This window comes from Musca autumnalis, unplaced genomic scaffold, assembly GCF_047663935.1.
Source record: "Musca autumnalis isolate F117 unplaced genomic scaffold, ASM4766393v1 scaffold_2, whole genome shotgun sequence".
Lineage (NCBI taxonomy): Eukaryota > Metazoa > Arthropoda > Insecta > Diptera > Muscidae > Musca > Musca autumnalis.
Window position 1 is genome coordinate 190,119,719 of NW_027411755.1, and position 27,773 is coordinate 190,147,491.

General features: G+C 32.7%; 1 protein-coding gene across 1 annotated transcript; it reads right to left on the reverse strand.

Moving 5' to 3' along the window:
- Positions 1-27,773, reverse strand: LOC141392475 (uncharacterized). Its single transcript, XM_073965413.1, has 3 exons — positions 26,489-27,773; positions 25,585-26,409; positions 1-176 (listed from the first exon to the last, which is right to left on the reverse strand). Exons 1-3 carry the CDS (start codon positions 27,771-27,773, stop codon positions 1-3), a joined length of 2,286 nt encoding a protein of 761 aa, XP_073821514.1.

A 27,773-nucleotide genomic window follows, 5' to 3' on the forward strand; every position in this document is an offset into this window, starting at 1 on the left:
TCACACCCATACACCCAAACCTCTGGTACCATTCTCAATAGTGGTTGATGGCTTGTCCCACATGTACTCCAAAGAGGTGGTAATACAATTTTTGTCAAGCTTAAAATTTAAAGTTGATGTAATCGATGCAATTAATATTGGGGATTTCAAGTGGATTTTGAAGCTTGGTAGAACCACTGAATTAAACAAATTATATAAATTAAAGAAGATCATACATAGTGATGTGACCTATAAAAAAGATAAAGGACGTGAAGTTGTCCAATGCAAGAATTGCCAGCGGTACGGGCATATTTCCCGTAACTGTGGTATGCCGTACCGCTGTGTAAAGTGCGGGCAAAATCACGGGCCAAAAAACTGTAAGGTTCCGTCGAAAGAAATTGAAGCGCAGTTGCCAAAAGATGCACCTCGTATCATATTAAAATGCGCAAATTTTGACAAAGAAGGTCACGCAGCAAGTTCGCCTGACTGTCCTGTACGTCAAGCAATTATCTCAAAAGTAGAGAAAGAAGCTATTCAACAAGCTAAAGCTCAAAAATTTTCCGAGATACGAGCAGGCCGCTCTTATGCTACAGCGGCGAGTGCTCAGTCTGCCACCCCTAAAACGGTTGAGAATGTTACTCTAGGTCGAAGACCAACACAAGAGGGAACAGATAGAATGGTCAGAATGATAGAAGAGACATGTAAAAATACTTTTGGTAAAAGTATGTCACAACTAACAAAAGATCTTGATGATTTTTATGATCAGTTTCATGAAATCCAGAAGGTACGAGGAACAGAGGATGCCGTTTTAGGGCTCCATATGCATATAAGGGGTTACAAATGTTGAAATGTATATTTGTAAACGTTAATTCTATAGTGTCTTTGGCGACAATACACTATTTAGATATTTTTATAAAAAAACACAGACCAGATGTTCTGCTAATAGCAGAACATAAACTCACACATAGGCACAACTTTGGTATTGATGGCTACACAATACACAAACAATGTAGGGAAGGTGGTAGATCATTAGGAGGTACCGCAATTTTAGTTAAAAACATCTTTAAAAATGAACAAATCTTTATAGACACTGGCAATATTGAATCATGCTGTGTAAAAATATATAGAAGAGATGGGCCTGAGATAATATTTATCTCACAATATCTTCCTCCGAATTGTCCCTCAGACCTTGATGGCATTGTCAATTTGGGTACAACCAATGAAATAATCATTGGTTGTGACTTAAATGCAAAACATCGGGACTGGGGAGGCAACTTAAATAATAGAAGAGGTATTGAATTACATCAATACCTTCTTAACTGTCCGAATTTGATACTGTGTCCTACAGCAGACGCCACAAAACTGAATATAGTTGAAGACTCGTTTATAGATTACTTCATCAAAACACCTGGTATCCCAGTAGTAGAAGAAGGATTGTTACCAACACATGACTATGAATCAGATCATAGAGCTGTGGAAATACAGTTATGTGTTGGTAACATCCAGCATGAACCAGAAAAAGTATTTTATAATTTTGATAAAATCAAAGTTCGCCAATTTAGAAGAAATATTGAGGAAAACACACATCAATATACTCTACCATGCGATAGAAATGTATCGATTAATGAGATTGATGATTGTGTCGCGGACTTAAGCTCTACCTTTAGAGAGGCAGTAGAGACTTGTGTACCCAAAACTAAATGTAGAAGTTCATTATTAGGGGAATTACCACCCCATATAATGCGCTTCATAAATGAAAGGAAGAGGATGCAGCAGACACTCAGGAGAACTGCTAATCCTGACAGATATCCGATACTAAGGGCAAACATTAGGAACCTTAATGTTATAATAAATCAATCAATATCGAAATTTGAGCAAGACCGATACAAAAATTACTTACAAAGTATTCGTGTCAACTCGAGAACTTACGGTAAGGTCAAACGAGCTACCAGGCTTTCAATTAGAAAGCCCATTAAAACACTAATGGATGATTCAGGGGGCAGATCTCCGACGATGTTGAAAAAGCTGAACTTATTGCTAGTCATATGCAAGAAGTATGGCTGGATCGAGAAAATCATCGAAGAAAGGCACATTCTTAGGGATTGCCAGTTCGGCTTTCGACAAAAACATTCCGCTACACATGCCTTAGCGGCATTCACTAATTTTGTAGCGAATGGATTTAAAAAAGGATGGGTACTATCGCCGTCAGTCTAGATTTCGCTAAGGCGTTCGACACTGTATGGCAAAAAGGTATATTATACAAAATACAATCCTTTGGCTTTGATGCGCAGTCGTGCAGATTGGTAGCCAGCTTCCTAGAAGGTAGAACATTTAGGGTTCGCGTGGGTGAAAAGTTATCTGGACAGCACCGTATCTCTGCGGGAGTTCCTCAGGGTTCTCTCCTTGGACCGGTGCTGTACAATCTTTTCATCAGTGATATTCCTGGTCCACCGGAAGGGGAGTTACTACTGATATTCGCCGATGACATACTCTTAGCCATGCAGGGAAAGTATGGGTCACCTCTTGAAACGATCTGAATGAATGTGTAGCAGTTGTCTTTAAGGGGAATTTCCGAAGAGATTCTTGTCCCAATATGAGAAGACTCAACCCAGAAATTAAAGTGGGTGAATGAATAATATAAGTCTCGGACAGAATGAAGTACCTTGGTGTAGTTTTCCATAGCAAATTTAATTTTGTCACCCAAGTGGACTTCATCCTGTCCAAAGCCAAAAAGATTTACTTTGCTTACCAGCGCCTATTTGCGATGAGAGGTGGGCTTACAAAAGAAATAAAATTGCTAATATATCAGCAAATTATAAGACCAATAGTGACATATTCCTTCATTGCATGGGCTGATATTTCATCTTCCCAAATGGAAAGGGTCAGAATGTGGGAGAGAGCGATACTAACGTCAGCATTGGGGTTAAATCGTATAATAGGTCCTGACTGTATTCCTAGAAGGCCACACAATAGAAGCATATACGCTTCTGTAAAATTTAATAGAATCGATGTGTTCATGATGAAAGGAGGTCTCAAGTTCTTAGAAGCATCACAACACATAGACAATAGAATGATAAAAGATATCCTCGATCTTGAAGAGGAAATAACAGTCCTTCTCGCCAGGAAGCACATGCCCCCTGCCTCATGTATTATCATAGGAGGTACCAAAGGTTTGATTGGGTTGCTGATCAAGTTTAAAATACTGCTCAGTACAATTTTCTGTATATATTGTAAATAGTTAGTATATAAGTTTAGCTCATAAGTTATATATAATTAGTATGTAAGAAACCTTTTTAATCTTTCCAATATTTCCGATATTGGCCTGTTTTTATTTCTAATTCCAATTTTTTTCGGGCATTTATTTTAAGAATTTGTGTTAAACAAAAATGTACTGAAAGACATGCTAGCATATAATGCAGCACAAACTTTATATGATTGCGAAGTCTCTAAGAATTAAATTCAAGAGAATGTTTACTTATTGTAAGAATTAAATACTTTAGCTATTAAGTATCCTTTGTATGAAATTAAATGGAATAAATAAATAACACTTTGAAAAACTGAAAACTGTGGAGTAGGATATAATGAAGTAACAATACAAATTTGAAATGTGCTATTGAAATGAAACGGAGTGTATACTAGACCAGGATAAATGAGCTAGGACGTTCTATTTTTGCACCCAAGTGTCTTTTTCTTCCATAGACAGGCCATGTTTGAAGATGGGTTTTATCGGCCCATGTTTTGCTATAGCCCCCATATAAGGGTACTTCCTGAGTTTCGGTATTTTCAGGATTTTCGATAATTTGATTTGAAACGTGTTGATGGTTCACATATCTTTCCTATAACATTTTTAAATAAGATAATGGCAGTTATTATCTCGTTCTTTAGCAAATGTTGAATCTGTTTTCAGACAACTAAATCTTAAAAAACGAAATATCGGAATTCTCTTCATAAGGATTCAATGTATGCTTTAAACAAACTTAACAAAACCCAATTTTTTGATTAAACACGACTTGTTAAAATGTTAACTTAAATATTGATTTACAACATGAATAACTTTCTCGTTTAATTTAGTACTGATTTGAAGTAAAAACATGTTTACTAACTTGACTATTCATTTTAGGTTTATTTTAATTAAAAATATATTTAAATATAACTAAATGTGTGCATTTTTCAGATAGATTTGACGATTTTTATTTTGTTTATCGTCATTTTGACGATTTTTCTCTAAAAAAAAGCTGGCAAACCTGAACGCATCCCATTTTTTGTAATCCGCTACAGGTCGCAATGTTGAACCGTAATAGCTATAATTTTACATTTAAGGTTCTTAGAGGTCACAAAACTCTAATGGTACCTTCCGATTTCCGGTATTTTGAGGATTGTAACCATGATATTAAACAAACTAGCTGTTATTTGACATTTGATATTCTAAGGGGACACAGCCTTTCTCCACCAAAAATTGACAACGTAGGTCAATGTCTAGCTATAGCCCCCATTTAACGAACATCCCTATGTTCGGTGTTTTGAGGATTTTAGCTATAGTTTTTAATCGACCTAACTTTTATTTGACATTTGAGGACACAAAACATCTACACCAAAAATCATCAAAATAGATCAAAGTTTTAGTATACGGGTCCCTCCCGATTTTCGTTATTTTATATGGTTTTAGCAACATTTTTTGACAGAACTACCCGCTGTCACGAAACTTCTCCACCGAAAATCGGTCCATGTTTAGGTATAGCCCCCCCATAACAGTAGGGGTTTTGGCTATATCTTTAGACCGCACTGCCCGTTAATTCACATTTGAGGTTCCCAGTGGTCACAAAACTTCTTCACTAGAAATGGTCAACCTAAGTCCATATTTTGAAATAACCCTCATATAACGGTACCTCCCGACTTTCTGTATTTTATGGGATTTAGCTACATGTTTTGACCAAACTACCCCTTATTAATTTCTCAGTGGTCACAAAACTTCCCCATCAAAAAATGTCATCGTAAGCCCAGGTGTTGGTACAGCCCCCCCCATATAACAGCAACTTCCGATTTTTGATATTGTGAGGGTTTCAGCTAAATTTTTTGACTGAAGAACTCGTCATTTTACATTTGAGATTCGCCATGTTTCGGCATAGGCCCCATATAACCGCACCTCCCTATTTTCAGTATTTTGAGAATTTTATCTTCATGTTTTACTAAAATTGCTGTAACTTGACATTTGGTTTTCCCAATTATCTCCAACTAAAATTATCAACCGATATCAAAGTTTTGGTATGGCCCATAAAGTGGTAGCACCGATTTTAGGTTTTTTAGTTTTTATCTACATTTTCTGGCAATAATGGGTGTGATTTGGAAGTGGTAATTCCCAATGGTTAAAAAGTTCTCAATCAAAAATTGTGAACATTGGCCCACGTTGTGGTATATCCCTCATATAACGATACCGTCCGCCTTCAGCTGACCGGGTTAGCTAAAACAAGATATTTGGGGTTCCCAGTGCTAAAAAATCCACATAAAAATTTCAACATTAATTATTCCATATAAGTTCAGACTATTTCATGGTGGAGAGTAAAAAAAGTTTAGCCCGGCCGATGTTTAGGCTTTTTATCGTTTTTCATGATTTTGTTGTTTGGCCATGCCCCCTTCGTCTAGGAGCTCACGTCCTTTTATGCTAAACTAGCAAAATGCCCGCTACTTCGTATGCGGAATGGGAAGGATATACAAATAAACAATATTTAATATGAAAATGGTGAACACTACAAATTTTGATGTACCAATACCTATTTTAGTTGATGTTTAATTTCATTTAAATACCGTTCGTACACCTTTAGCTCGAATTTCCAAAAAGAAATACCTTAACGCATCCTACACGTCAACATTTTAAATTTCAGTTCACGTTTCACAACTGTATGGGTAGTTTATAAATTGTATCCACGTTTTCCAACCGAAGTAGTTGTAATTTCGGAATTTGTGATATCAAAATGTATTTCCGTATTTCCAACACCAGCTCAATATCTAAACACTAACACAGAACCTAATACAAAAATTCTAAATTCCAGCTATATCCCTTTATGCAACACCAAAACGGTACCAAATTTAGTACTTAAAATAGGTAATAGTTTCAAAAATTACCTATATCAAAAAATATATCGCAACAGCGATACACATTTACATATGGCTGTAAATGTGTATCGCTGTTGCGATACAAACCAAATCTGTATGAATTTCTAAAACATCCTCCTTATCTCCACAATATACCCCAACTGTTATCCTAATACCGAATTTCACAATTTCAGCTCTACCTCTTATGGTACGTATATCCACAATGACATTCATAACAGCGAATATTATGCCTAATTTCCGAATTCCACATACCAAATTTAGTACTTTTTAATGATTTTCGTACGAAAGTACGAATTTCAATGAATCCACTCTGGCAGTAATCTTAATTCTATATTTCTGGATTTTGGCTCGATGCGTTCACCAAATCCAAATTTTATTACATTAAGTACAATTTAGTACTTTTTGTAAATATAAGGATACTTAAATCGTCCTCTCCAACAGTAATCTTAATTCCAAATTTCAATACCATTTAGTACTTTTTCATTAACTAATAGTAGGTATTTCCAATATCATTTCAGCCATCAAAGACCCTCATACCAAATTTCATAATTTGTACGCATTAATAAAACTCCTTATATTATCGTTCATGCAATAACAAAATCGTACCAAATTTAGTACTTTTCGTACACCTGGGTAAAACCTCAAAAAATTACCTTCTTATATCAGCCATTTATACCAACCGAGATTCTATTTTCCAGCTCTATTAGTTCCTCCAAACCCAAATATATTAATTTATATATAAATTCATAACAACGAATTTGCGAAACCTCCTCCTAAAATTTCAAAAATTCCAAAAAAAAACCATCTCCATATCTTAACCCCACATACCAACAGTGACTCTAAGAACAAATTTTAGAATTCCACCCGCTCCTACACCCGATACAACATTAAGACTTCTTTAGTTCTTTTCGCAAATATACCAACGTTACACAAAAAATTTCAAATTTCAGGATTCCAGCTCTAACCGTTCAACCAAGCCTAAATTGTACGAAATTTAATACTCTTCGTACCCATAAGTACGAATTTTCAAAATTTCCTCAATCCTACACTCCAACTGCAAACTTAATTCCAAGTTTCAGAATTCCAGCGCTATCCGTTCACCCAAATTTAATTGTATGAAATGTGGCGCCATTTAGTACTTTCCGTACCCATAAGTACGAATTTCCAAAACTACCTCAATCCTTCACTCCAACAGTAATCTTATTTCCAAATTTCAGGATTCCAGCGCTATCCGTTCACCCAAATTCAATTTGTACCAAATTTAAGACCATTTAGTAATTTTCATACCCATAAGTATAATTTTCCCAAACTTCCTCAATCCTACAGTCCAACAGTAATCTTAATTCCAAATTTCAGGATTCCAGCTCTATCCGTTTATCCAAATCTAAATTGCACCAAATTTAGTACCATTTAGTACTTTTCGTACCCATAAGTACGAATTTCCAAAACTACCTCAATCCCACTGTCCAAGAGTAATCTTAATTTCAGGATTTCAGCTCTATCCGTTCACCCGAATCGTAATTGTACAAAATGTAGTACCACTTAAAACTGTCCGTACCCATACGTACGAATTTTCAAAACTTCCTCAATTCTACACTCCAACAGTAACCATAATTCCAAATTTCTGACTTCCAGGCCTACCCGTTCAATCACTTCCTAATTGTACCAAATTTAGTACAATTTAGTACTTTTCGTACCCATAATTACGAATTTCCAAATCTTTTTTAATCCTACACTCCAACAGTAACATTAACTCCAAATTTCAGGTTTCCAGGCCTATCCGTTCAATCACTTCCTAATTGTACCAACTTTAGTACCATTTAGTACTTTTTGTTCCCATAAGTACGAATTTCCAAAACTACCTCAATCCTACACTCCAACAGTAATCTTAATTCCAAATTTCAGGATTCCAGCCCTATCCGTTCACCCAAATGCAAATTGTACCAAATTTAGTACCATTTAGTAGTTTTCGTACCCATAATTGCGAATTTCCAAATCTTCTTCAATCCTACACTCCAACAGTAACCATAATTCCAAATTAACTCCAAATTTCAGGTTTCCAGGCCTTTCCGTTCAATCACTTCCTAATTGTACCAACTTTAGTACCATTTAGTACTTTCTGTTCCCATAAGTACGAATTTCCAAAACTACTTCAATACAGTAAAACAGTAATCTTAATTCCAAATTTCAGGATTCCAGCACTATCTGTTCATCTAAATCTAAATTGTACCAAATTTAGTACTTTTCGTACCCTTAAGTACGAATTTTCAAAACTTCCTCAATCCTACACTCCAACAGTAAACTTAATTCCAAATTTCAGGTTTCTAGCTCTATCCGTTCACCCAAATCCAAGTTGTGCTAAATTTAGTACCATTTAGTACTTTTCGTATACATAAGTACGAATTTCCAAAACTACCCCCATATCTCAATCCAATACTCCGTTAGTAATCTTAATTCCAAATTTCAGGTTTCCAGCTCTATCCTTTCACCCAAATCCAAATTGTACTAAATTTAGTACCATTTAGTACATTTCGTACACATGAGTACTAATTTCACAAACCATTTCCTTTTATAAACACCACTTCCCAACCTTCATTTCCATACCAAATTCCAAGTTTCTAGCTAAAACCGTTCAAAATATACAATTGGTACTAAATTTAGTACTTTTCGTACACTTAGAGGTCGAATTTCCAAAAACCTTTTGGTACATCTTTCTAACTATCCATCAGTGATATTCGTTCCAAATTTCAGCACTCTAGCTCTTGCCGTTTGCCTAATACAATGGGTACCATATTTAGTACCTTTTAGTACTTTTCGTACACTTCTAGGGCGAATTTCCAAAAACCCAGCCTTATCTCACCCCTACACACCGACAGCAACCCACAGTCAAAATTTCAGCTTTCTAGCTTCAGCGGTTTCGTCTGGGCGATGATATACATGTCACTCACTCACTCACTCACTCACTCACTTATCACTAAGCTCTTTTATATATATAGATTATTTATTATTTATTATTTATTATTTATTATTTATTATTTATTATTTATTATTTATTATTTATTATTTATTATTTATTATTTATTATTTATTATTTATTATTTATTATTTATTATTTATTATTTATTATTTATTATTTATTATTTATTATTTATTATTTATTATTTATTATTTATTATTTATTATTTATTATTTATTATTTATTATTTATTATTTATTATTTATTATTTATTATTTATTATTTATTATTTACTAGCAAAATGCCCGCTACTTCGTATGCGGAATGGGAAGGATATACAAATAAACAATATTTAATATGAAAATGGTGAACACTACAAATTTTGATGTACCAATACCTATTTTAGTTGATGTTTAATTTCATTTAAATACCGTTCGTACACCTTTAGCTCGAATTTCCAAAAAGAAATACCTTAACGCATCCTACACGTCAACATTTTAAATTTCAGTTCACGTTTCACAACTGTATGGGTAGTTTATAAATTGTATCCACGTTTTCCAACCGAAGTAGTTGTAATTTCGGAATTTGTGATATCAAAATGTATTTCCGTATTTCCAACACCAGCTCAATATCTAAACACTAACACAGAACCTAATACAAAAATTCTAAATTCCAGCTATATCCCTTTATGCAACACCAAAACGGTACCAAATTTAGTACTTAAAATAGGTAATAGTTTCAAAAATTACCTATATCAAAAAATATATCGCAACAGCGATACACATTTACATATGGCTGTAAATGTGTATCGCTGTTGCGATACAAACCAAATCTGTATGAATTTCTAAAACATCCTCCTTATCTCCACAATATACCCCAACTGTTATCCTAATACCGAATTTCACAATTTCAGCTCTACCTCTTATGGTACGTATATCCACAATGACATTCATAACAGCGAATATTATGCCTAATTTCCGAATTCCACATACCAAATTTAGTACTTTTTAATGATTTTCGTACGAAAGTACGAATTTCAATGAATCCACTCTGGCAGTAATCTTAATTCTATATTTCTGGATTTTGGCTCGATGCGTTCACCAAATCCAAATTTTATTACATTAAGTACAATTTAGTACTTTTTGTAAATATAAGGATACTTAAATCGTCCTCTCCAACAGTAATCTTAATTCCAAATTTCAATACCATTTAGTACTTTTTCATTAACTAATAGTAGGTATTTCCAATATCATTTCAGCCATCAAAGACCCTCATACCAAATTTCATAATTTGTACGCATTAATAAAACTCCTTATATTATCGTTCATGCAATAACAAAATCGTACCAAATTTAGTACTTTTCGTACACCTGGGTAAAACCTCAAAAAATTACCTTCTTATATCAGCCATTTATACCAACCGAGATTCTATTTTCCAGCTCTATTAGTTCCTCCAAACCCAAATATATTAATTTATATATAAATTCATAACAACGAATTTGCGAAACCTCCTCCTAAAATTTCAAAAATTCCAAAAAAAAACCATCTCCATATCTTAACCCCACATACCAACAGTGACTCTAAGAACAAATTTTAGAATTCCACCCGCTCCTACACCCGATACAACATTAAGACTTCTTTAGTTCTTTTCGCAAATATACCAACGTTACACAAAAAATTTCAAATTTCAGGATTCCAGCTCTAACCGTTCAACCAAGCCTAAATTGTACGAAATTTAATACTCTTCGTACCCATAAGTACGAATTTTCAAAATTTCCTCAATCCTACACTCCAACTGCAAACTTAATTCCAAGTTTCAGAATTCCAGCGCTATCCGTTCACCCAAATTTAATTGTATGAAATGTGGCGCCATTTAGTACTTTCCGTACCCATAAGTACGAATTTCCAAAACTACCTCAATCCTTCACTCCAACAGTAATCTTATTTCCAAATTTCAGGATTCCAGCGCTATCCGTTCACCCAAATTCAATTTGTACCAAATTTAAGACCATTTAGTAATTTTCATACCCATAAGTATAATTTTCCCAAACTTCCTCAATCCTACAGTCCAACAGTAATCTTAATTCCAAATTTCAGGATTCCAGCTCTATCCGTTTATCCAAATCTAAATTGCACCAAATTTAGTACCATTTAGTACTTTTCGTACCCATAAGTACGAATTTCCAAAACTACCTCAATCCCACTGTCCAAGAGTAATCTTAATTTCAGGATTTCAGCTCTATCCGTTCACCCGAATCGTAATTGTACAAAATGTAGTACCACTTAAAACTGTCCGTACCCATACGTACGAATTTTCAAAACTTCCTCAATTCTACACTCCAACAGTAACCATAATTCCAAATTTCTGACTTCCAGGCCTACCCGTTCAATCACTTCCTAATTGTACCAAATTTAGTACAATTTAGTACTTTTCGTACCCATAATTACGAATTTCCAAATCTTTTTTAATCCTACACTCCAACAGTAACATTAACTCCAAATTTCAGGTTTCCAGGCCTATCCGTTCAATCACTTCCTAATTGTACCAACTTTAGTACCATTTAGTACTTTTTGTTCCCATAAGTACGAATTTCCAAAACTACCTCAATCCTACACTCCAACAGTAATCTTAATTCCAAATTTCAGGATTCCAGCCCTATCCGTTCACCCAAATGCAAATTGTACCAAATTTAGTACCATTTAGTAGTTTTCGTACCCATAATTGCGAATTTCCAAATCTTCTTCAATCCTACACTCCAACAGTAACCATAATTCCAAATTAACTCCAAATTTCAGGTTTCCAGGCCTTTCCGTTCAATCACTTCCTAATTGTACCAACTTTAGTACCATTTAGTACTTTCTGTTCCCATAAGTACGAATTTCCAAAACTACTTCAATACAGTAAAACAGTAATCTTAATTCCAAATTTCAGGATTCCAGCACTATCTGTTCATCTAAATCTAAATTGTACCAAATTTAGTACTTTTCGTACCCTTAAGTACGAATTTTCAAAACTTCCTCAATCCTACACTCCAACAGTAAACTTAATTCCAAATTTCAGGTTTCTAGCTCTATCCGTTCACCCAAATCCAAGTTGTGCTAAATTTAGTACCATTTAGTACTTTTCGTATACATAAGTACGAATTTCCAAAACTACCCCCATATCTCAATCCAATACTCCGTTAGTAATCTTAATTCCAAATTTCAGGTTTCCAGCTCTATCCTTTCACCCAAATCCAAATTGTACTAAATTTAGTACCATTTAGTACATTTCGTACACATGAGTACTAATTTCACAAACCATTTCCTTTTATAAACACCACTTCCCAACCTTCATTTCCATACCAAATTCCAAGTTTCTAGCTAAAACCGTTCAAAATATACAATTGGTACTAAATTTAGTACTTTTCGTACACTTAGAGGTCGAATTTCCAAAAACCTTTTGGTACATCTTTCTAACTATCCATCAGTGATATTCGTTCCAAATTTCAGCACTCTAGCTCTTGCCGTTTGCCTAATACAATGGGTACCATATTTAGTACCTTTTAGTACTTTTCGTACACTTCTAGGGCGAATTTCCAAAAACCCAGCCTTATCTCACCCCTACACACCGACAGCAACCCACAGTCAAAATTTCAGCTTTCTAGCTTCAGCGGTTTCGTCTGGGCGATGATATACATGTCACTCACTCACTCACTCACTCACTCACTTATCACTAAGCTCTTTTATATATATAGATTATTTATTATTTATTATTTATTATTTATTATTTATTATTTATTATTTATTATTTATTATTTATTATTTATTATTTATTATTTATTATTTATTATTTATTATTTATTATTTATTATTTATTATTTATTATTTATTATTTATTATTTATTATTTATTATTTATTATTTATTATTTATTATTTATTATTTATTATTTATTATTTATTATTTATTATTTATTATTTATTATTTATTATTTATTATTTATTATTTATTATTTATTATTTATTATTTATTATTTATTATTTATTATTTATTATTTATTATTTATTATTTATTATTTATTATTTATTATTTATTATTTATTATTTATTATTTATTATTTATTATTTATTATTTATTATTTATTATTTATTATTTATTATTTATTATTTATTATTTATTATTTATTATTTATTATTTATTATTTATTATTTATTATTTATTATTTATTATTTATTATTTATTATTTATTATTTATTATTTATTATTTATTATTTATTATTTATTATTTATTATTTATTATTTATTATTTATTATTTATTATTTATTATTTATTATTTATTATTTATTATTTATTATTTATTATTTATTATTTATTATTTATTATTTATTATTTATTATTTATTATTTATTATTTATTATTTATTATTTATTATTTATTATTTATTATTTATTATTTATTATTTATTATTTATTATTTATTATTTATTATTTATTATTTATTATTTATTATTTATTATTTATTATTTATTATTTATTATTTATTATTTATTATTTATTATTTATTATTTATTATTTATTATTTATTATTTATTATTTATTATTTATTATTTATTATTTATTATTTATTATTTATTATTTATTATTTATTATTTATTATTTATTATTTATTATTTATTATTTATTATTTATTATTTATTATTTATTATTTATTATTTATTATTTATTATTTATTATTTATTATTTATTATTTATTATTTATTATTTATTATTTATTATTTATTATTTATTATTTATTATTTATTATTTATTATTTATTATTTATTATTTATTATTTATTATTTCTTATTTATTATTTATTATTTATTATTTATTATTTATTATTTATTATTTATTATTTATTATTTATTATTTATTATGTATTATTTATTATTTATTATAATGTTCGGATTCCAGCGCTATCTCTCCATCCAAAGGCAATTTATACCAAATTTAGTATTTTCCGTACTTAAAAGTACGAATTTCAGAATTACCTCAATCCTACACTTCAAAAGTAGTTTTAATTGCAAATTTCAGTATTCCATCTCTATGCGTTCACTCACATCCAAATTGTACCAAATTTAGTACTTTCCGTTCCTATAAGTATGAATTTCCAAAACTACCTCTATCCTACATTCCATCAGTAAACTTAATTCGAAATTTCAGGATTCTAACTCTATCCGTTCAACTAAATTTAAATTGTACCAAATTTAGTACCATTTAGGACTTTCCCTACCCATAAGTATACATTTCCAAGACTAACTCAATCCTACACTCCAAAAGTAATTAAATTCCAAATTTCAGGATTCCAGCTCTATCCGTTCACCTAAATAGAAATTGTACCAAATTTAGTACCGTTTACTACTTTTTGTACCCATAAGTAAGAATTTCCAAAACTACCTCATTCCTTTACTCCATCAGTAATCTTAATTCCAAATTGCAGGTTTCCATGTCTATCTAAATCCAAATTGTACCAAATTTTGTACCATTTAGTACTTTTCGTACACATAAGTATGAATTTCCAAAAGTACACCCATATCTCAATCGTACGCTTCAACGGTAATCTAAATTCCAAATTTCAGGTTTTCAGCTCTATCCGTTCACCCAAATCCAAATTGTACCAAATTTAGTACCATTTAGTACTATTCGTACACATAAGTACGAACTTCCAAAATAATTTCCTTATATCAACACCACTTCACAACCTTGATTTCCATACCAAATATGAACATTGTAGCTATATCCGCTCAAAATATACAATTGGTACCAAATTTAGTAACTTTTCGTACACTTAGAAGTCGAATTTCCAAAAACCCTTTGGTACATCTTTCTAAATCTTCATCAGTTACCCTCATTCCAAATTTCAGAATTCTAGCTCTTCCCGTTTGCCTAATACAAAGGGTACCATATTTAGTACCTTTTAGTACTTTTCGTACCCTTCTAGATCGAATTTCCAAAAACCCAGCCTTATCTCACCCCTACACACCGACAGCAACCCACAGTCAAAATTTCAGCTTTCTAGCTTCAGCGGTTTCGTCTGGGCGATGATATACATGTCACTCACTCACTCACTCACTCACTCACTCACTCAGTCATCACTAAGCTCTTTTATATATATAGATTATTTATTATTTATTATTTATTATTTATTATTTATTATTTATTATTTATTATTTATTATTTATTATTTATTATTTATTATTTATTATTTATTATTTATTATTTATTATTTATTATTTATTATTTATTATTTATTATTTATTATTTATTATTTATTATTTATTATTTATTATTTATTATTTATTATTTATTATTTATTATTTATTATTTATTATTTATTATTTATTATTTATTATTTATTATTTATTATTTATTATTTATTATTTATTATTTATTATTTATTATTTATTATTTATTATTTATTATTTATTATTTATTATTTATTATTTATTATTTATTATTTATTATTTATTATTTATTATTTATTATTTATTATTTATTATTTATTATTTATTATTTATTATTTATTATTTATTATTTATTATTTATTATTTATTATTTATTATTTATTATTTATTATTTATTATTTATTATTTATTATTTATTATTTATTATTTATTATTTATTATTTATTATTTATTATTTATTATTTATTATTTATTATTTATTATTTATTATTTATTATTTATTATTTATTATTTATTATTTATTATTTATTATTTATTATTTATTATTTATTATTTATTATTTATTATTTATTATTTATTATTTATTATTTATTATTTATTATTTATTATTTATTATTTATTATTTATTATTTATTATTTATTATTTATTATTTATTATTTATTATTTATTATTTATTATTTATTATTTCTTATTTATTATTTATTATTTATTATTTATTATTTATTATTTATTATTTATTATTTATTATTTATTATTTATTATGTATTATTTATTATTTATTATAATGTTCGGATTCCAGCGCTATCTCTCCATCCAAAGGCAATTTATACCAAATTTAGTATTTTCCGTACTTAAAAGTACGAATTTCAGAATTACCTCAATCCTACACTTCAAAAGTAGTTTTAATTGCAAATTTCAGTATTCCATCTCTATGCGTTCACTCACATCCAAATTGTACCAAATTTAGTACTTTCCGTTCCTATAAGTATGAATTTCCAAAACTACCTCTATCCTACATTCCATCAGTAAACTTAATTCGAAATTTCAGGATTCTAACTCTATCCGTTCAACTAAATTTAAATTGTACCAAATTTAGTACCATTTAGGACTTTCCCTACCCATAAGTATACATTTCCAAGACTAACTCAATCCTACACTCCAAAAGTAATTAAATTCCAAATTTCAGGATTCCAGCTCTATCCGTTCACCTAAATAGAAATTGTACCAAATTTAGTACCGTTTACTACTTTTTGTACCCATAAGTAAGAATTTCCAAAACTACCTCATTCCTTTACTCCATCAGTAATCTTAATTCCAAATTGCAGGTTTCCATGTCTATCTAAATCCAAATTGTACCAAATTTTGTACCATTTAGTACTTTTCGTACACATAAGTATGAATTTCCAAAAGTACACCCATATCTCAATCGTACGCTTCAACGGTAATCTAAATTCCAAATTTCAGGTTTTCAGCTCTATCCGTTCACCCAAATCCAAATTGTACCAAATTTAGTACCATTTAGTACTATTCGTACACATAAGTACGAACTTCCAAAATAATTTCCTTATATCAACACCACTTCACAACCTTGATTTCCATACCAAATATGAACATTGTAGCTATATCCGCTCAAAATATACAATTGGTACCAAATTTAGTAACTTTTCGTACACTTAGAAGTCGAATTTCCAAAAACCCTTTGGTACATCTTTCTAAATCTTCATCAGTTACCCTCATTCCAAATTTCAGAATTCTAGCTCTTCCCGTTTGCCTAATACAAAGGGTACCATATTTAGTACCTTTTAGTACTTTTCGTACCCTTCTAGATCGAATTTCCAAAAACCCAGCCTTATCTCACCCCTACACACCGACAGCAACCCACAGTCAAAATTTCAGCTTTCTAGCTTCAGCGGTTTCGTCTGGGCGATGATATACATGTCACTCACTCACTCACTCACTCACTCACTCAGTCATCACTAAGCTCTTTTATATATATAGATAACTGAAAATGTCCGATGTCGGTCCCAAGTTTTTTTTTTCACAACTACGAATCCAAACCCAGCAAAAATGCTCCTTAGCGATCCTTGTAATCAGAATCTAGCAATCTCGTATAACACGACACCGTTTATAGCAGGGACAGCCAAGTACTACTAATGCTTTGTACTAACCGCTCTGTTTGTGTGAGTCACATGCACGAATTTTATTCTCCCTCTTTCTGGAGGCACTGTTCGTTTATTTCTTGTTAGAAAACAAAGAAGATCATCAGTGATGAGAGTAACACTTTTTATATGCTTTCCCTACAGACTCCCCTTGTATTTTATTTTTCAAAATATTTTATAACAATTTCCTTGTTTTGTGAACTGAAAGATTTATTATTCTTAGAAAACTTAGTTATGGAAACAAAATTCCATTGATTTCTTTATGAACTATGCAATTTTTGCATATTGAGTTTATGAATAGTTTTTATTAATTGACAAACAAACATTATTTTTTACTTAAAAATTTTAATATGTCTTAAGTGATGGAATTTAAGATGAAAATGGAAGAAAAAAAAAACAGGAAAGAAAAGAAAACACTGCAGTTGATGACAAAAATTCTTTCGATAAAAGTTCATACAAAGTATTTCCGATTTTCGAACTTTGTGAAATATGAAAATTTGTTTTCTTTGAATAATATGGTGCACATAAAGCATTACACATACACAGATACATAGAAATGAAGAAAAACTGAAACAATAGCAAAAGTTTAAATAAGTTTTTTTTTTCAATCAAAAAAAAAAAAAAAAACAAAAAAATCTCTACAACAAAGAGAGAAATATTCAGAAAATAAAGCTGTATGACATCGTATCGAATGAAAAATATAAAGAGAAAACAATAAACCACATACAACAAAATGTTAAAATGTGTGAGAGTGTTAAGTAAAGCCTTGAGGGCATAATTGCTATCATTGATGAAAAATCAATGCTGCTGTTATTGTTTTTGCTGCTGTTGTTGTCTCGTTACTGCTGCTGACGATAGTATGTATGTAGTTTAAGCTTCAACAATATTTCAACTATTCTTTTAGCTATTACAAATGAAGACAAAAAGCTTCTTAGGAGCGAATATACATAAAGGATGGGTGCATGAACGGATTCGTTTCACTCTACAAAACCTGTAGTTATTTCTCACTTAATAGAGGCTTTTAATTGTTAAATTCCAGAAAACACTTTTCTCTATATCTCAGATATGTGAAATTTCAAATTAATATCGAAACTAGTAAAAACGGCTTTGAGTTCGGCGGGGCCGTACTTTTTATACCCTCCACGCACTGTATTGAAGTCAATAAGAACAATTATATTCCTTTCGTTTATGAAAGTATTGGGCTAATCCTCTTATTGCAGGAGTAGTATATCCGAACTTATAATACTCCCTTCAAAAGAGCTCATATGGGACGTCATCGTAGTTCTTTCCAAACCATGAATTATTATTTACAATTTTCGAATTGTGCTTTTGAACTCCTGAAAACACACAATATTAAATTACAGCAATCTTGGTTTGAAAATTTGACAAAAACTCTTTAAATACTTAAAATTGGGAAATACCGGCTAGACTTATATCTGGACATATGTACATATATGGACAGGTTGTTTGCGAGTTAGTTTTAATCTTCTTTTATCTTCTGGGAACCCAAAAATACAATTAACAACCAATTCGGTAGAAAAATGTGACGAAAATCTTAAAAAACCTCAAATGGCGCCTACGCTTATATGGGGGCTATAAAAAAACGTGTTTTGTACCTGTATAAATGTCTTGTACCTTTAGCGGAGACTAAACACCAAATTTCAGTTTTTTTTTCATTTGAATAATGTGGTTAAAAATGTCAAAACACCGAAAATCAGAGGGTACCGTTCTATGGGGGCTATATGAAGACGTGGGCCTATGCTGAAAAATTTCTGGTGGAAACATTCAAGCTCCAACGCAGACTAAATACCAAATTTAAATCATATCGTTGTGATATTGGAGCCGAAGTCTTCAAAACACAGAACATTTTGAAGGGGCCGTTCTATGTGGGCTACATGAAGACGTGGAAAGCTTCACATCCTCAACGAAGACTAAATACATAATTTCACCCATTTCGGTGGGATATTTAAGATAAAAACCTTCAACATACCGAAAATCGGGAGGCACCGCTCTATGGGGGCTATATGAAGGCGTGGACCTATACTGACAACTTTCAGGTTGAAAGTTTTATAGCCTCAACGAATACTTAATACCAAATTTCAGGACTTACCTCCCCTTGGTGTATCCCGAGTTGACAACGGTTAAAGGTAGTGAGCTAACATGTGCCGCGTGTTCACCCGTAAGAACGTTGAAAACCCCCGCAACTGTTTTAAGAATAATGATCTGGAATGTTTGCACTCTTTCAAGAGAAGGTACAGTTTATGCGTTCTCAGATGTACTTGAAAAATGCAAGGCCGATATTACTGCCATACAGGATATACGGTGGATTGGGAAAGGCGTCACAACAACACCTAAATGTGACGCACTGAATTTTAGCTGCCATGACACAAAGCATGAATTTGGTTGCGAATTATTAATAGGTCGGAGGTTAAAACATCTGGTTTCCAGCTTCACTACTACTTCCTACTTCCTCCGAAAGTGGCTACCTTTTTGCTCAGGCCGTGCTCAGTCTTGGGACAGTTCTTTTACAATAATAAAAAAGTTTGCTTAGCTCAGAAGAAACGGAATAATATTAAAGAGCAAAATTCAAAACGGGAACTCCAAGGTCCTGCGGTTCGTATGGTTAATATATGATATTGTGATTACGTAGCCATCAGATATTACGATAAATAATGGAAATTGTTAGATATAGATATAGTTGGCTTTGCCGACAGGATTATACCCTCAGCCTATGTGAATTGAAACTTTCATCTACGGACAAATCGAATGTATTTAGGGTCTTTTCAGAATTATGAGACCCTTCTTGAACATTTGAACAATCAGGCAAAGATGTGGATTAGGATTAAGGTTCAAAAGTTTTGCGGAGGAGGTCTTGAAGGAGTAGACCGACATAGTCCATTATGAAAGTGGATCTTATTTTGGGAGTCTTATCTTTTCGATAGGTATCGCATCCACTGGTCATTTCAATGGGTCATCGTATAACATTTGGACCAGTAGGCCAGGAAGCATGAACCTGTCCACGGAAAACATAATATCGCTGTACACAGGACCACAACGAATAGCATCGGTATACTTTTCCAAAGGATCTTCGAAGAGACTCTAAACTTCACTTAAACGAAATGTTGAACTTTAGCAGGGAAGGTACCATAAGGACAGGACCAATATGGGTCCTTTTTGGATGTTAAACTAAATTTGGACAAAATATTAGAAGATCCAAAGTTTGGACCAAATTGGTTACCCCGTTCAAGAAAGTGTATCATGCATACCATTTTAGTGATTTTTTTAAATTTTGGGGAGAAGTATTGCAAGTGGTGAAACGGTATTGCCCATTTCCAAAATGATACTAGGTTTGGACAAAATATGTCGAAGACCGAATTTCCGACCAAATCGGTTGACCAGTTTGAAATTAACGTGCTCTCCAGCCACTATATACGGTGCCATAAAGATTTTTACAGCTTTTGGGCTGTTTTCTCAGGAAGTATTTACTTACCGCTTAAAAAACTTGTTCCATCGTAAAGGGGGTCGGTCAGTGAATGCAATTTGCTTTACGAAAAATCAAAGTGATCCGAGAGCAGGTCTTAAAGTGAACTTATCCGAAATTTTGTGTGGGAGGTACCCGAAGGAGTGGATAAATATAGTCCATATGCGAACCCGATCTATACCTGGTAGATATAATGGGATTTGTAAAGTATGGACCAAATCGATCACTCCATTCAAGAGTTATCGCGAACACAAATTTTCCGAACATTTTTGAACTTTTGTGGGGGAGGTTTGGACAAAATATAAGGAAGGCCAAATGTTGAACCGAATCAGCAGATCCGTTCGAGACATATCTTGTGCTCCAACAACTACACACGGTGTCATATGGGTTTTTTTACAACTTTCAGGTTATTTTGTCAGGAATTATGGGATTGCCCCTAATGAAACTTGTACCGTCGTATGGGGGGCTGGTCCTAAACTGAACTTTTCCAAAATTTTGTGTGAGAGGTACCCGAAGTAGTGAACCGATTGAGTCCATATTGAAACCTCATCTAAGTCTGGTAGAAATTTCACGATGGGCAAAGCACGGACTAAATCGGTTACTACCTTCAAGAGTTATCGTGCGCACAAATTTTCCGAACATTTTCGAACTTTTGTGGGGGAGGTACCCGAAGGAGTGGACCGATATGGTCCATCAATACAATTACTTTGTACTTAAATTTAATTTCTTATAATTTTCAAAATTAATATTGAACAAAACAAAAAACACTTAAAGTACAAGATAATTGTATTGGTATGAATTAACCACTACAACTTAGCCATTTATTAACCGATTTGAACAAATAATAGCTTATTCGAAAGATATGATTGACCCCTTTAAAAGGAAAATGGATCAATAGAAATCCCTTGTAAAAAAGAAGATATTCCCGTTTAAATTTGAAAATGTAAGAAACCCAGATTTTCACTACTTTTACCGTTATAAAATAATAAACGGAAGTGACACGAACAAACCAAAGTATTTTCGTTGTCTGTGGACGCCAACACGTTAGAATTTTATAACAGAACGCTTGAATATTTTCTGGTCAACTTTTGTAGCACAGTGTCATTTATCGATATTTTCCGAAAAATGTGCACTTTCTCAAGGCCAAAACTGCCTGTATGAGAATTGGGCAGTTTGATCCCAAGCAAAATAAAACACAGAAAGTTTCTTAGAAAATTTACAAAAGTACTGGGGCAATTTTATTTGTTTTCCACAATTATAAATCAATATAATTGGTTAATAATTTGCTCCCTTTGGGACACTATTATTATATTATTTAATATTAAAAATCACTTTAAATTTAATTAACTTAAATTAGTTTGATTTAATCTGGTTTTAAATAAATATAAACAAAAGGGGTTAAGTTAATTTGTTATTGCAGCGCGGCAGAAAACAATGTAGTTAAAGTCGATCGATATGATTGCAGCAAGGCAGAAAGTATCAACGTAACTAAAAAAAGCGATCAACAAGAAAAAGTTATTTGGCGGCATCATATCCATACATATTTGTTTACATATGTACATACGTAAAAGCAGAATTGTTATCTTACTGTCTCAGCTGGCGTAGCTATCAATGATCGCTGATTCGTTGGTTGATGCACATACATGCATTAGAAAGCGCATCAACAACAACAACACTACGCAACAGAGTCAGTAACACAGATCAAAGTCCAACCACTGTTGGTACATTGATGGCCTTGAAATTGACGGACATGATTAAAAAGGGAATAGGCAAAATTAGGCATTACAAGGAATTAGGGATGTCGGTTCTAGAAATTGAATTAGTGATGCCAGTTATAGAAATGTAAATACAATATTATTGTTTTTAAGGCGATAGTAACAAAATTCATAGATTATGGGGGAGAAATACATATTAATAGTTTTTAGCAATAATAATTAAAAATACATAATAATTTGTTCTCCAACATTCCCCCGCACAAAGAACGACTGTTCTTGACATGGCATTGTGTAGATGTAGGTAGATGTAGATTCCGAGATGTTGTTGATGTTGAAAATATGATGACATGATGTTGAGTAAAAAATGAAGATGTTTTTTGTAATCGTGCTCCAACACGTAGTAAGTCATCATCGTCTAAGAAAGGACATAGCTGGGCAATTCTGCTGCTGGGATGAATAGCTTTTCCTTTCAGTAATTCTCGTTTTTCTTCGGGAAAATCAAAATCTTGTAACATTTTTGGCAATTTTCGTAGCGTTTTGCTTACACTGTGCAACAAGGTTTCCCGGCGGTGGAAAATTCCTTTTGGAGATGAAAGCCCTTAGTGAGTATATTAAGAACCCAAAAGGAAATTTTCCCCATAGGTCAAGTTTCTGAGATATCGCGCGATGAATTTTTTGAATTTTCGCCTATTATGCTTGAGAAAATAGTTTTATATCTCTGTTTGCCGTTACTGCAGCATCGTTTTGAGATTACAGTCTTCAGTCAAATCGAATGGCGAATCTTTTTGTAGAACATTTCATTCTTCTAACTCAATTCCTTTCATGTCCTTTTCGTCCTTTCTTTCTTGAACCGTAGTAAAAGTACCACAAGATGAGATTTTACAGCATCCAAATATTCCACAAAAATATTGCTCAGAGAATTTTAGGTAAGGTCCTCATTGACAACTAATCGATATTGTCACGTTTTCATTGTCCTTTTAGACATTTACCCGGTTTTTGTTCAGAAAAAAACTATGTTTTGTTTTTCTGTATATTCGTTATTTGTTATGTATTGGTAGGTAAACATACCTATTGGTTATCGCTTATATTGACATCTGGGATTTATCTGAAATATTTACCATATATAGCTCCCGATATGCTGAACACGTTAATGACAAATTTTCTTGGAGAATAGATCCGGTTATCTAATATTTTGAACCGGATATAGCGATATAAAACCCGGATTTTGTACCGATTTTAAGTAACCGATTAAGCTTATATGTATACCATTAGAAAGCTAATAAAATTGCCAATCGGGGAAAATAAATTTTTTACAGCATCTTACCTGAGTTCGGTGCTAAAACAAAAAACCCGTATTCTTGAACCGTTTTTAAGGAAAAAAATCACAGCGCGTAAATATGAAGATAAAAGCTTGGTCGGTGAAATATTCTTTTTGCCGATGAAAGCCGATGAAGTTAATATTATGAACCCGGAAGGACAGTTATGCCATAGGTCAAACTTCTGAGTTATGGCGTGATGCATACATTCTTGATGAACTTTAAGAGCACGACAATAAACCCGTAACATAAATTCCATTTCGCTATAACTCAGAAGTTTGACCTATGGCATAACTGTCCTTCCGGGTTCATAATATTAACTTCATCGGCTTTCATCGGCAAAAAGAATATTTCACCCACCAAGCTTTTATCTTCATATTTACGCGCTGTAATTTTTTTCCTTAAAAACGGTTCAAGAATACGGGTTTTTTGTTTTAGCACCGAACTCAGGTAAGATGCTGTCAAAAAATTTATTTTCCCCGATTGGCAATTTTATTAGCTTTCTAATGGTATACATATAAGCTTAATCGGTTACTTAAAATCGGTACAAAATCCGGGTTTTATATCGCTATATCCGGTTCAAAATATTAGATAACCGGATCTATTCTCCAAGAAAATTTGTCATTAACGTGTTCAGCATATCGGGAGCTATATATGGTAAATATTTCAGATAAATCCCAGATGTCAATATAAGCGATAACCAATAGGTATGTTTACCTACCAATACATAACAAATAACGAATATACAGAAAAACAAAACATAGTTTTTTTCTGAACAAAAACCGGGTAAATGTCTAAAAGGACAATGAAAACGTGACAATATCGATTAGTTGTCAATGAGGACCTTACCTAAAATTCTCTGAGCAATATTTTTGTGGAATATTTGGATGCTGTAAAATCTCATCTTGTGGTACTTTTACTACGGTTCAAGAAAGAAAGGACGAAAAGGACATGAAAGGAATTGAGTTAGAAGAATGAAATGTTCTACAAAAAGATTCGCCATTCGATTTGACTGAAGACATGTAATCTCAAAACGAAGCTACAATAACGGAAAACAGAGATATAAAGCTATTTTCTCAAGCGTCATAGGCGAAAATTCAAAAAATTCATGGCGCGATATCTCGGAAACTTGACCTATGGGTAAAATTTCCTTTTGGGTTCTTAATATACTCACTAAGGGCTTTCATCTCCAAAAGGAATTTTCCACCGCACAGACCTTGAGTTCCAATTTGTGGCACAGTGTTATTTCAGACGCTCTAAGAAAGCCGGAAAACAGTAATTTCGAATCAGGTTTGTATTGCAGGAATCGTAATACGTAAGCCGTGATTCGAACCAATTTATTTACAGTTGAGTAATCAGTTAATATCTTCGGAAAATTTGCAACAGTTGCAAAATTTACTTTCAAAGCAGATTTTCTCATTTCGAGGTTAGTTTCATAGGAATTTTCTGGCTGCGTGGGCCAAAGAGATGGAGACTGAGCAAGCCAGAGAGGACCAGACCACCAAAGCGGATGTTGTACCAACTCAGTTGACGTTATACCACGGGAAGCACAGTCAGCAGGGTTGTAACGAGTAGAGACAAATCGCCATTGAGAAATATTGGAATGTTGTTGGATCTCGCTTACTCTATTTCCAACGAAAACATTCCACTTGGACGACTCACCTCCGAGCCAACATAAAACAATAACACTATCAGTCCAATAGTGAGAATTTGAAACATTTAGATCCAGCATGTTTTGAACTATGTTCATTAGTTTCGCTAAATGAGTTGCTCCACACAACTCCAATTTCGGAATAGACAAAACCTTCAAAGGTGCAAATTTGGTTTTCGTCTGTAACAGGTTTACAACTCTTTCTCCATTTGAAAATAGAACTTTGACGTAAACCGCAGCAGCAAAGGCTGACGTAGATGCGTCACAGAAACCATGCAGTTCGACCAGACATTGTTTACAACTACCAATCCAACGAGGTATTGAAATCTGTTCGATATTTTTCAAGTCATTGAGGTAGCAATGCCATTTAGATTTCATGGCAGGGGAAACTTCATCCTTCCAATCAATGCCTTCGAGCCATAGTTTTTGGAAATAGATCTTCGCTTGGATCGTAACAGGCGCTAGCCACCCCAGAGGGTCATACAATTTAGCAGCATCGGATAAGAGACTGGCTTTAGTGACTCTGTCATTGATTGGAAAGCAAACTTGGAATGAAAATGCATCTTGATTAGTATTCCAACCTAATCCAAGTGCCTTGACAACATTTGGTTCATTGAGACTGTAAATATTTGCCTTTTCTCGGAAGTCCTCAGGAATGTGAGCCATAAGTTCTGCAGAATTAGAAGTCCATTTGCGCAGATTAAAGCCTCCAGCTGAGAGTAAATTGACAAGTTGCTTCTGTAAAAAGATTGCCTCTGACTCTGTGTCAGCTCCAGAAATAATATCATCGACATATGTGTCGGTCATCAAAATGTTCGAAGCTTCTGGATACGTTTCTAATAGAGAGATAAGGCGCAGAAGATGTACCATATGTAACAGTTTTAAGTTTGTATACATAAATATCAGAATCAGAACTTCGCCATAGAATTTGTTGATAATGTTGCTGATTATCAACTACTCGAATTTGTCTAAACATATTTTCCAGATCTGATCGGAACCCAATTTTAAAACGACGCCATCTGTTGACGGTTGCAGGTAAATCATTTTGAAGAGCAGGACCATGAAAATGTTCATCATTCAAAGAGGTGTAACGAGGTCGTTTGCTACTTCCGTCAAAAACAACGCGCAACTTCGTAGTGGAACTGGATTCGCGTACAACGCCGTGATGAGGCAGAAAATAACCGTTAGGTTCAATAGAATTAGGATAATGACCAATTTTCTTCATGTGACCAAGCGATTCGTATTCTTCCATAATTTTTTTGTATTCCGAGGCATAGGATAAATTGTTGACGAATTTGCTGTTAACTTGCTTTAATCGTTTCAAGGCGCAGAAGTCAGTATGACAGAATTTCGGAGGAGAGTTGCCAAGAATTTGAGACTTGAAAGGTAATGCAACTGTGTATCTCCCATCCGAACCACGAGAACAATTTGCTTTAAAGAATGCTTCACACGCTAATTCCTCAGGAGTAATTTTTCTGGATTCTATGAGCTCTTCTTGTTCCCAGAAGGCATTTAATTGAGTATCCAGAGTACACAAATTAACATTGACGGTGTGAGCGTAAGATATTTCTGCCGTTGGGCCAGAAACTATCCATCCGAAATGGGTCAATTGAAGGAAGACACCTTTATCAAATTTCCTTTGTTGAGGAAGAAGAACATCACCATATAAATCGCCACCAATCAGTAAATCTATGGGATCATTGTTATCAAAATGTGGATCCGCCAAAGTAAATTCCTCCAAAGAGGGCAATTTCTGTCTGTACACTGGACCAGCACAGTAATTATTCAAAGAAGGCATGACATAAGCTTGTGATCTCAGTTTAAAACCAGGTTCGTAGTGCGAGGCGAGATCGAACTTTACAAAGTTTTTGACCGTAAGAGTTTCTCCACCTACTCCAGTAATTCGAGTAAATGTTCTATATTTTGGAAGTCTCAGAAGTTGAGCAGCATTTTCAGTTATTAAAGTAGCTTGAGCTCCTTGATCAAGAATTGCTCTTAATTTGAAATTGCCAAATTCGTTTCTCACAATAACACGAATTGTGGCTAACAACACATGAGGCATTACAGTTGTGTTCAGAAGGGACAAGTTAACAGTAGAATTTTCCACAGCAGAGGAAGAAGAAGCCACATTATTATTATTTCGATTATCAGAAACAGTTGAAGTATTCGCAAGGTTGTGACCGGTATAATTATTATGCAT